At 42.9% G+C, this 12165-nt stretch overlaps 1 protein-coding gene across 6 annotated transcripts in view; it reads left to right on the forward strand.

Annotated features, from left to right (window-relative positions):
• The window catches only part of ERICH1 (glutamate rich 1), a 103572-nt gene extending 92768 nt beyond the window's left edge, over window positions 1–10804 (forward strand). For 5 of the 6 annotated variants that reach the window (XR_008732812.1, XR_008732810.1, XR_008732813.1 and 2 more), the window contains 2 exons: window positions 7718–7798; window positions 9625–10804. Coding sequence is in view for 1 of the 6 variants with exons in the window: in XM_055714143.1 (XP_055570118.1) it covers window positions 7718–7798; window positions 9625–9785 (242 nt within the window). In the remaining 5 variants the exon portion in view is untranslated. Of the gene's footprint in view, window positions 1–7391; window positions 7569–7717; window positions 7799–9624 lie in introns of those variants that run through there. The other variant, XR_003559639.2, reaches the window with a different exon arrangement.
• Window positions 10805–12165: the final 1361 nt, after the last annotated feature.

A 12165-nucleotide genomic window follows, 5' to 3' on the forward strand; every position in this document is an offset into this window, starting at 1 on the left:
GGAAATCACAGGCTGTTCAGAGGAAAAAGCCTAATGCCTTATTCCTTTGCAAAATAGCAGCCATTGTATGGCACTCCTCGAGAACAAGAAGTAATACATTGTCTTGGATTAATAGCAGCTTATTGGCACACACGATCACTAGAGTGGGTGTGCTTTTGAATAATGATGTGTCTTGTGAGTCTTCTGTGTTCAGATACATCCATAGGTGTGTCATAGGCATCCCTAGTCAGACCAGCAGTGCCTTGGTAGCTGATAAATGGTATTATGTTAAATGATGATACTACCTCATTCACAGACTGTCAGGATTGCATTGTGTGTCCTTCCAGTGTGCTGCCTTGCTGAAGTGGTTGGTACGTGCAAGACAGTGCATTACACTTGTGAGAAAAAGGGAACTGTTACAAAATCTTTCCAGGGTTAACTGGGACTCTGGACCTCTGCTGGAAGTCTGTCCACTGCTTGCCAGATGTGAACCGTCCCAGAATAATGGCCATAGATAAATCTTTCCGCCAATATGCACCCAGGTAATTCTCAGGCCTATGAGCACAGCCCATAGTGTTCCAGCTTCTCTGGTAGTGTGTTGTGCTGGTTGATTTCTGAACCTGCTTCAGAAGGAGCAAAGCATAAAGCTGTTGCTGAAAAAAAGACAGCTATGACTCTGCTATGCATTTTAAACCCTCACCCCACTTTGCAGGAGTGGGTATTAAGCAAAAGGCCCAACAGGGAAGTGCTTATGATGCAGTGTCACTTGCACATCAGAGGCGGATAGGCCTCTCCCTGCCCGTATCTGCTAGAACAGTTTTCTGTCGCAGTCCAACCTAAAGATTCTGCAAAATTGTACAAATATTAAGGTGGGTCCAAACATTGGAGTTGCCAGTGGCTGGCATAATTATAGCAGTACTTTTTAAAAAGGTGCTAGCATCCGTTAAGATCTTCAGACCTGCAAAGACCCTAAGTCTGTCTGTTAATGCCCATTGTTTGTATTCTTGGTTTGGGGTTGTTTGTGGGTTGTTTTTTTTCATTTTAGTCGTGGTTTTTTGGTTTTCAGTTGTAAAAGGAATACATAATTTCTGTACTAGTACACAGCTACAGAAAAACTGACAGTTTATTCACTCAGCTGATTGCTCTTGGGTCAGTGGCAGCCAGGACTGGCAGTGTTCTGTAGAGCAATGACTGCCTACAGGGACACTGGAGATGGTCCCCCCAAGGGTGCTGTACTTGCCTATCAGGTCAGATAGCACCTTGTATGCATGGCCATAATGCAGTCCTTCTCATGTGTTGGCTTTCCCACTCTGTTTTAGCAATGTTGCTTTCCCTCTATGAAGACCTCCCCTGAGCAAGGGAAGATGAAACTAGGCTGTTGACGACATCCAGTAGTTGGGGAGTGAGGCAAAAATCAGTGTTCAAGGGCGCCAGCGCTGCTCATCCGTGTCTTAAGAGGAGAAGAAGGGTTTGACAATCCTCCTTTTGTGAGGTTGAACATAGCTTATTCTTGTAATACATACTTCCCATTTGCTTTGGTCATCTTAGTAGCTGTTCGTCATACCAGCTTTACTTTTAATTCTGCTGCTCTAATGAGCGGGGTGCAGTTCACGTGACTGGCTGCATTTACACTATTGATGTCTGCGCTAGCTGTACTAACTCACTGTACTATCAAGCGTCGCTTCTTTCCCTGATCTTAACATAAACATCTAAAATAGGTAAATTACAATGGGAGTTTAGAGCGATTAGTTCTGAGGCAGGCATCTGCGCTAGCCACATTTGGAGTTAGGAGAGAGGGATCCAACCCTGCTTGACCAGAACTGGGTTCCAGATGAACTGTGCTAGGCTAGTGCCTTTGTGCTACACCTGTGCTGCTGCCAGTGACAGTAGTGTTTACCTACCTTTGTTTTGGAAATACTTTAAAAAAAAATCCAGGATTTTTTTTTCCCCCCCTGTAGTTTCTAACAGATACAAACTGCAACAGTCTCTAACAAAATCTTCTTTCATGGCTGAAGTTCTTCTTTCCCTGTAGCAGAAATTAACTTGATTTTCTCCTATTCTTTCGCTGTTAATTTTTAGTCGGTTTCCATTATTTCATCTCTCAATGGCATCAAAGCACTGTGAGTAGGCAGGCTGCAAATACAGGAGTAACCACTTGGCAGTGGAGCTGTGACGAGTGAGCAAGTGAGCTCTCAGCAGGAAATAAATGAGTAGTTTAAGCTACTTCAATGGTAACTCCATAAGCCTCAGCAACAGTCTCTTGCTGCTGTCTATCTGTAACCTTAGATGACTTTGAGGACAGAACTATCTGCAATTTTCTGTCTGTGCCTCAGCTCATCTACACAGTATTGCAGTCTTCTTTTATTGACAGTATTTCCTACTTCTGTCATCAGCATCTTCCAATAAATCTCCCTAATTTTGTGCTCCGAAAAGCTATTACTGTGTAATGCAACAATATGACTAACATTGTTCCTGTTCCTTGCTTGCCTTTATCATTTTAAAATTCTTTAACCACCTTCACATCCCTCCTTAACACTGTGCTTTGCTGCAACGCCTACAAAAATTTGGAAACAACCTGATGCTGAGTGAGCTGAGAACATTGCCTCGCATGCCAAGCAGTATATTTTCTTTGTTTCCCTGGGCTCCTCCATCTGGTAGCATCCATCTGCCTCCCCATGGATTGTAGGCTCTTTGGGGCAGGACCGTCGCTTTTTTCTATGAGCTGACAGTATCGAATCCTGTTACCCCTACAGAGCTGATGTTTTCATTACCTTTGTTCTAGGCAAAATTCCTTTTAGCCCAGCTTTAATCTTTTAAGTAATGCACAGAATGATTTGTGAGGACATACTCTCAGACCTAATAGCTGTTAAAGTCAAAAAGCCCAGGATTAGCCGTATGGTTGTGTGTGGAGGAAGCTTTGCTTGTTTGTTTTCTTCATGGTTTGGTTTATTTATTTGCCTGCAGTGACAGCACTCTGTTTACTCCTGTCCCGCACAAAAAGCTGCAGTGGAAGCCATGGTAGGTTCAGGATCCTGCCTGTATTCATCCACCCTGGCTAAGGATGATGAATTTTGGAAAGTACTTCTTTAGCTAAGTGTCTGAATTATTTTCAGAATTATGACTTCAAAGTAATAAATTTTGCTGTTGTTGTCCAGGTATAGAATGAAAATTCTGTGTGCTGTACAGGAAAAACTCTTTTAAAATGCTGTCCCTGTATCAGGGTGGAAGGCCTAGAGTAGGTCAAGCTTAGTGACCCTGGAAGCCAGGGGAGAGTCTTGCTTTAAACCAGTTTACTGCTGAGAAATGCAACTGCACATAGCAATGCCCTGCAGTGTTCTGCCTGCAATCTTCATCAGGCAGGAGCAACAACTGTTGTCAGACATCAGCTCCAACCACTTAGCATATAGTGGGTCACAAGTAGCTGAGGCCCATAAACGCGCACACTTGCCACCGCATTGCCTTGGGTGGCTCAGCCCCTGTGCTGCCCAGAGCCTCCTGTCTGCAGGTGTCCAGGCTGCCTTCCCTTGGCAGTGGGGGGGCCGTCACCCCAGCCACCCATGAGGAAGGATTTTCCCCTCCTTGGTCTTATCACGTTCTTGTTCTCGCTTTTTCATTCTTGTGGCCTTGCCCCAGCAGAGCTGGTAGTGTGGCTGTGGCAGATCCTCGTGGAAAGCAACTGCAGCAGCGGGAGAATCACCTGCCTTTCCCGTGCTTCCCCCGCCATTGATTGGGGCCCGAATGGTACATGTGCATGGAGCGTAGCACCAGTCAGCGATGACAGCATCACAAGCATGAACCACCGCCAGCAGTTTGAGCAGGTCCCAATAAGAGTTGTGTCCTCTGCAAGGGGCTTTCTGGGGTGACGCTGCTGCACTGGAGGGGAGCCCTGGGGAGGCTGCTCACTTGGGCATTCCCATCACCTCTCTTCCCACTGGCCGGAGTTTCCCTTTTTCCCCCTTTATTATTTTGTCTCTCTGACCTTCCCTCACCTCTCCCTTCCTCGGTCATTTCCATTTGTCACCAAAAGCAAGGCCGTGCATGCTGTCAGCCGCAGGCCCCACTGATGGATCCTTGTGTCTGGGCATCCTTTGTGTAACAGCCACGTGTTGGCTGCAGCTCCTTAATCTGGGCTTCCACGCAGGCATGAGAGAAACCGCTCTCCCCTGCTGCTGTTGCCTGCGGTTTAATTCACACATGTTACCAGCTTGCCTCACTCCTCCCTCCCTCTGGTTCAGGGTGGCTAAAAACTTGTTAGAAATAGGATTTTTTAAGAAATAAGAAAGCGGAGGGGGGGGGGGGGGGGGGGGGAAGGCATGGGTAAATGTAGGCAATGGACTCCGATATGGGTGAGAGTCGGGCCCACTAGCATCCAGAGTCTCTCGAGTGCCATAGACCACTGCTATTCCAGCTCTCGCAAGGGTCTGCAACAGCAAGAACTGACCAGCGGAAGAAAGCAGTATAGGCCCCTCTTCTGAAGGCAAGTTTCTGGTGCTAAAGCTGCAGTATTGGTGTAGAGGGAAGCATTGACATAGCTTTTGTCAGGATAAAAGTAAATATACTGGAAAGTAGCTGGGAAAATGAGCTGGAAAATAGGAATCACTGTACAGAGCACAGGCAGCAAAGATGGCTGGAAAGTTAAGGCTGATTTTAGGAGACAACATATTTAAGGATCTGAAAGTGAATTCAGGGTGATGTAAGAAGCAGTGGTCTGTGAAAGAGAAGCTAACAAAGTCCAGGGCACACAGAGAAAGCAGCAAGTCCAGGAATGGTTAGTGTAGTTTCAGCCTAAATATTTGAGGCATCTGTCTTGGAGCGGTCAACGGCACAAGCTTGGGGTGGGCTGCAAAACTGACTGAAAGAGCGGGGGGCTGAGCCCCAGGCTGCCATGCTTGCCCTGCTGCTTGCCACTGAGCTGTGGTGAGTAATGCTGCATGTCCCTGCATCGTGCTCCAGAGAGGCAGGGACACGCTCATGAGCAGCACAGGCAGCATGAAAAGCTTTTCGGGGAGTGCCGGTCAAGGAGGGGCTTCTAATGGTGTGAAAAGAAGCTGTTCCTGTTGGTTGATTCCTGATGCATTTGGGGAAGCAGCTCTTGCTGGTCCCAAATGCACAGGATTACAGCAAAGAAACTTTTAATTTCATTATTGACTACTTCTCTTCGTGGAAATAGAGTGCAAGGTGGTGAATATTGACAGCTGGGTTCAAAGTGTCCCTCACCTTTAATTTTGGGATGGGGGGAATGTCAGCATATCATTTGCATTCTTATCTGCTTGATGCTATTAGAAAACAGTGCCGCCATCAAGCAGTGAAGGCATTAGTAGATGACCGAGGCGAGTAGTCTGCGCTGCGCGTGGGACCACCAGGTATTTGCCAAGAGAGCCCTTTGCGGCTTGTGCTTTTCGTCCTCTGTTAGCCGGTCCCCTGCCCAGGATGGGCACGTTCATCTCTGCATCCTGGCTCTCAGGGCTCAATTCTCAGAGGCTTGAACTTCAAAAGGAACAGGAGCAGCTCCTTGTTTGTTCAAAGTTCTCCTGAAACAGCTCGGGAGGGTTATTCTTTCAGAGTCCTCAGAAAGTTATGCAGATTTTGATTACACCTGCAATTACAGAAAGCCAATATGTTGAGTACGGCAAATAAGTCATTTTTAAAGACAGCTTTGGTATTCAAGGCATGCTCTTCCCTTTTATTTTCTGCACAAAGCAACTTGGTTGGAAAGCTCTCCCTTTCTGAATACCTTGCCACAGGAATCTCACTGCCATCCTCTGAATGGAAAGAGTTACACACAAAATGACAGAAATTGGTAGTAACACATTTTTTGGACCTCCTGAAACTGATACTGTAGGAAGTAGGTTTTTCTTTGAATGCAGGCAAGACTGGAAATTTAAAGGAAAAATTCCTCATTCTGTGTATTTCCAGAAGAACATGGACTCTGCAGCATTAGCCTTGTCCTGCTTTGCTCAGCAAGCCCAGGTGCTCTCCTGTTTGTGCAGGGAAGTTAGTATGGGGCATACAGTGAGAAACAAGAACAAAAAATAAAAAAAAAAAAAAAGCTTTTTTATAGTAGAGGTTTTCATCCCAAATGCATTTGGGCAGGTACAGTGACTTGTACTTACTGGTACATTTTCCATTAATTTCAGTCAGCTCCCAATTTTATATTGATTGTTTCCTGTTGATACATTTCCTGTAGCTACAGTATACAGCACTTAAGGTTTAGCATGAAGTCACTGTGCAAGTTCCGTATTAAAAAAAAACCAAACTACAACAGATGGCAGGCTGCCAGTCTCTTGCTTTTAGTATTTAGATTGACGCTATAGGATGAGTTCAAGTCCGTTACCTTTTTTGTGAACGACATATAACTCCACTGATGCCGATGGGGTTCACGTGGTATAAATGTGGTGCAGTGAGAGGCAAGTAAGATCTTCCCACTGCATGCCATATAAGCCAGAGTCTCAGAAGAAAACAACAGTGTGCCTTTATATAACATTAATTAAGCATCTGCTGAAAAGTAAATGAGTTTTGTGGATTCCTGATAAGTGGTATCATTGTGGAATACCTAATGTAGAGTATTTCTCCAAGTAGAAACATATCATGTTTCTGCTCTTTTACGGCAGGAATATTTCTCAGAGAGCTTTAGGCTGCTGTAGCACAGGCTAAAGGGGTGTAAATCAGCGCTGTTCTGTGGAGTGCTTGTGATAAAAACCCATGTGGGCTCACTCTGCACACCAGTGCTATACTGACTTACACCACCTGAACATTTTTACCCTGCATGCTTAGAAGTAGGACTGCAACTGCAGCTATATTCTGCCTTGCTATCCATATTCAAGGCTGCATGTATTGATAATGGGGAAAAGGAGCTTTCTCAGCAGTCTTTCCATGTACACTCCTAAAAGAAAGAGAAATTACTTCTGTAGATTAGATTTTACCACCATTTCTCAGATCGTGTGCTATACGACCCCAGGAGCAGAACTGAATCCAAGCTCACTACAGTGAAAAAAAATCACAGTTAACAGAAGGTAGCAATAGCAGCATTAGATTAGATATTTTTAGTAGTAAAGCTTTAGCAGTAGAAAAAGGGTCAAGAACATGCATAATGCTGAGTAAAAGAGAAGGCTATCAGAAAAGAGGGAACTTATTTTTAAACGTGCCTCCAAATAACCCTATTATACTAGCATATCCTTTCAAGTCAGGTCATGGCTGCATTAAGCTTCCTACCGAGTCAGGTCATCCTGTGGGTATAAATGTGTGCTCTAAGTTGCATAAAATCCATCCAATCCTATTTGCATTGTCACTCTACGATACAAAAAGCTATAGTGACCTTTTTTTATGTCCAGTACTATCTATAAAGCAGGCTTAGGCCCTTTTGTTCTTAAGGAGGTCAGCTGTCAGTTACTCTCTTAATGAGCTTCAGGCATTCCCAAAGAGTTTTCCAATATTGCAAGACATACCTGGCCCCAGGCAGAACAGTTATGGCTCTGCCAACACCTAAGCGGTGCAGACAGATCCCATGTGACAGGTTATGCAACTGAGCTGGGCTTTATATACCCCTAGGACCTTAAGCATGTAACGGGCTCGAGGGAAAAGAGCATCAGGTGAGGAAAAAATGTTTGCATACCTTGCTTCTTGGAGTGCTTTTGGCATTGTCGCAAACCATATTAGACTTAATCTTATGTTTCAGTAAAGGGTCAGCTTGTAAAACTCCCTGGGATGTAGTAATGGTTTGTGTGTTCTAAAATTGCAGGGTCTGAAATTTTGCAAAGACTCAGAAATCATGATTGCTTCTCTCCGGAGAATGACACCTGGGTATATAAGGTTGTTGCAGGTATGAAAATTCTGTCCTTTTTTTCTGCTTTTAATTACATCTTTGAAATACCAGTATTTCTTTTGCTCAGACTGATTTCATTTCAAATTATTGCATGGTCAACCCAAGGGAACGCTGGCTTCTGGTGGGTTAACTTGCGTAACAAGTAGAAGAAGTCTTAATTAAGCCTCTGCTGAAAAGTAAATGAATTATGATAATTCTTCATAATTGGTGTCATGCTGGAATACTGAATGCAGACTACTTGGAAGGAGTTTATGTTTCTGCAGTGCTTAAAGAGGAAATACTTCTCCACCATTTTCTCTTGCAGTGGCTTTGTGTGTTTGGGGCAGTAGGAGAATGTTAATGGGAAGAAGGATGCTGAGTTCCTAAGCAACTCAAAAGAGCTGTCAGTGAAATGCATCAAGCAGCTTCTATTTATATGATAAAGAAACCACAGCCAGTATTGGCCTCTGGAACACTGGTGGACCAGAGTATCAATTATTATATGAAAAGAAAAAAAAATAAATAAAAAAAGGCATGCATAGAAAATGTTTTAAATTAGCTACATAATTGAGAATAAACCAGCCCAAATATATATATACATCGAAGTAGAGCATCTTCTTTATCGTACTCCATATTTTGATATTTACAGTGTATATCCTTTTGTTGGAAAATCTGATGGCTCTTAGCAATGTGATCTGCATCCAAATCATAGACGATAGTAGCTGAGAGGTGATAGTTGCGTAGCTGAGGGGGTGAGCTAAGGATACTGTGTTTCAGTCCCAGCAGTGGAAGTTCTTTCACACCTCCTGCATATCTCTTGATATCACCTTAAGCAGTAATTTTATTTGGAATTTATTTTGCCATCATTTATTCTGCTGCTGAAGTAGCTACCCACACCGTCAGACACGTTTATCAAGGTCAGAGCACTCAGCTCTGATTATTTAACCTCACATAAAAAATCTAGAATCTGGAAGTGAAAATCAGGTTCCTTGGAACATGTCACTCCTGCCAGTGGTGCCATGCTTTCCGTCCGTGGACTGCAAGGGAGAGTACACAAAAGTCATTATTTCAGGCCTAGTCATGATTTCATATAAGAAATGCTGTAACTAGAAAGGCGCATTGTATGTTTTAACTCACAGCGCCAATATGTATAGGAATTTCTGTTTTGCTTTCTAGGGAGTCTGTGCAACTGTGTTTCTGCTTCTTGGTCAGTGTATCGTATGTCCTAGCAAGCAACAGTAACTTAATTTCTGTTCTGACTGTTATTCAGATTATCAGTAAATAATTTTTTTTGTATCTTTACTTTGATTGGCATTTTCTGCTACTTTGTTAGACTTGAGAAAGAGACTGTGTTAAAACTTGTCTGCTTGGTCTAGTCCCACCTGTGGAGCTAACAAAAGATGATACTGATCCCTTTTAGCCTTGCTTTCCTGAATTAATAACTAACATTCAAGGGAGCATCACTGTGTTAGCAGCTAATCTGTGGGAAGGAGATCTTTGAACTTCACGGAACAAGAGAGTCCCTTCTCTTTTATGCCTAAGCCTCCACACTTAATTCAGCTCCCCTTTCAGCCAAGTAGCCAGAGGGAATCCCATTAAAGTCACTGAAATCGATGAGTTACAAATGAGAGAGATCATATTAGAAATGTGTCTTTTCTTTTACAAAGCCATAAAAAGGGGAGCCCTGCAAAATGTGCAGTGGTTTGTGCCGAATACTCTTCAGCAAAAAGCAGAGTCATACTCTATGACATATAGAAGAAAAAAGTGCTTTGTAGGTTCCAAAGACACACTTTTGTGTTGCCCTCAGCTGAATCAGCATGTAATTTGCCCTGTTTCTCCCATAGACTCAAGCTGCAGGAAAAATCGTTACCAACTCGTCAGACACCTTGCTGCAACGGGCAGCGGTGCTACTGGGAATGTTTGGGATCAGTATATCCAGCTACAGCACACACCAGCTAACTCAAAAGAGACTTCCCTTGACCCTTCAAGCTGCATTGGGATGTGACCCAAGAAGTAAAGGCTTACATCAGTAGTGCTGATGCGTGGCTTTTCTGCCTCAGTAACTGGTGTGGAGGTAATGAGACACTTTGCAGCTGTGATTTCTACAGGCAAAGTTAAAAAGATGGACGAATTACAGACTTCTTCAAGAAAGAAAAAAAAACAATGACTAACAGAGGCATCAGTTTTCCAAAGACAAACCGTCTATAAATACAATGGACTTTCTTTGTTATCCCGTGTATACATTGAGAGAGATCTAAAGGTATAAAATACAGTTAAAATCAGAGTAGGTGTAAACAGATCGATGAGGGTGCCATGCTTCGTTAGTGTCACCTTGTTGCAGCTTTTGCAGATTTACTGTGCAAACACTGGTTTTGAAAAGGAAAAGTTAGAAGCAATATATTCCTTATGAGAAGAGTTAGACTGGTTTGTGCTGTTATATCTAACTAGATATGTGCATTTGTGTGTATTACAGAATTTGTGCACCCTAATTTTTCCTACTGAATCTTAAACATTTCTTGATGCCTTTTGTGTAAAAATCTTTGTGTATTTTAACACAAGCTGGTTACCTTCTGCCACAGCAGATATGGCCACAGGCTACGCCATCCATATGATGTTGGGAAGGAACTGTGGCAGCAGGCCAGATAACTTCATAATTGTGTACAGAAACTCTCTACTCTAGAAAGTATCAGTAAAAATACTGGGTTGGGTTTCATTGCAGAGTTCAGTATCTGATTGTATGCCTCTGCGAAGCCCACTCATCCCGTAATGTAGATTGTGATTAAAATAAAAATAGAGATTGACCTTTTTTCCCCTCCTTTTCCCTTGTTTTCTTGTTCTTCTCACTCAGTGCAATAGCTTATTCAGGAATGTTTTCTTACTATCGGTTTGCATTTTTCCGACTGTTTCTGATGTTTTATCTAAACATGGCTTTGTAGGCTCTTCGGTGCATGTTAGCGTTTCAAATCCTTTGTTCTCAGTTACTAAATACAAATATTATTTTGGGGGGTTTTTTCCATGTTTAAATTATTTCTTGTGTCAACAGTGTTTATATTCAACCACTAAGGGGCATCCTACACAGCTGAATGTTTTGAAGTCCAGCTTGTTCATTGCAACATTACAAACCACAAATTGAATCAGGCTGAAATTTTTACCTTTTTTTTATTTTTAGATCGTTCTTTCCCCTGTTTCCTTTTCTCACCCCCTCCAAGCAGTGTCTTTCCTCCCCCACAACTGTTTTTAAACTGAAGAAAATGAGAAAATCAGTGCTTACATGGTCATTTTTTACAATGTACCAGGTCACAAATTACCTCCATCTTGTATAGTGTTCTGTTTATACATAAAATTAAAAAATCGTATAATGGATCCCATCTTCTGCCTACACATACAGAAATGAAACAAAATACTTGATTCCTTTGACAAAAGTAAGACTGGTATCTCTGGAAAGCATTTAATCACATTGATTGAAGATGCACAGTGTGACCACCACCACCACCCTCAATATGCCATATATATGGCTTTTTAATCAATGCATATGGGTTTGGGCAGCTGCATTTTGATCACCTGATTTCCTGCCCCCATGCAACATGAATGGAAGATCATTAGCTGTTTTCAATGCCATTACTATGCTCATGTGAACTCTTCCGTTAGATAAAAGGTAAGTGCAAGAGCATTGTGATTTTAAGGTGATAGAATAGAATAAGATAAATGATAACTTGACCACTGAGATTTTCCCATTTTACTGTATCATGAAAATGATGCCCATGAGGAATATATACTTTTTCCATGAGAATTGCTTTGAATCGTTTTGAAAATTTTATCTGGCACCACTAGAAATGACAGGAGGACAACACAGACTATAGGCAAATTGACTGTGGAGAGACTCAGTAAAGGTATGGGCCTTAGGAGCCTCAGGAACATACAGTGAAGCACCAAGAAGGTGTAATTGAAATTAATTACAGAACAGTTACATTTAAACTTGCTGAAGATTTGGGGCTGGGCTGTAAATCACTGTTAGGTGAAAAGTTGGGACTGCATCCAGCGGAAGATGCAGATATCTGTAACTAACCTATCTGTTCCTGTAAAAGTCTAAAACCAAAATTTTAGTTTTTTGAAATACAGCTGCCACCTCATGCTGGGCACAACAGATGGCCATGCGCCCGTTGCTTTCACTGCTGCAGCAACCTGCAAGATTTCCCCTCAGCTGAGTGACGCTGGGATGTGCTGAGCACCAAGACATTGAAACTTGGTGGGGGTGGGCAACAATATGCCCATCATCTCATCCTCTCTGTGGCTGGAAGCAGAGGTGGACTGGGGGCTGCCATAAAATACTACTGGAAGCTAATATCCCCCGGCCCTTTTTATCCTGATGTTTGTTGGAGCAAACA

Source organism: Falco cherrug, chromosome 6, assembly GCF_023634085.1.
Source record: "Falco cherrug isolate bFalChe1 chromosome 6, bFalChe1.pri, whole genome shotgun sequence".
Taxonomy (NCBI): domain Eukaryota; kingdom Metazoa; phylum Chordata; class Aves; order Falconiformes; family Falconidae; genus Falco; species Falco cherrug.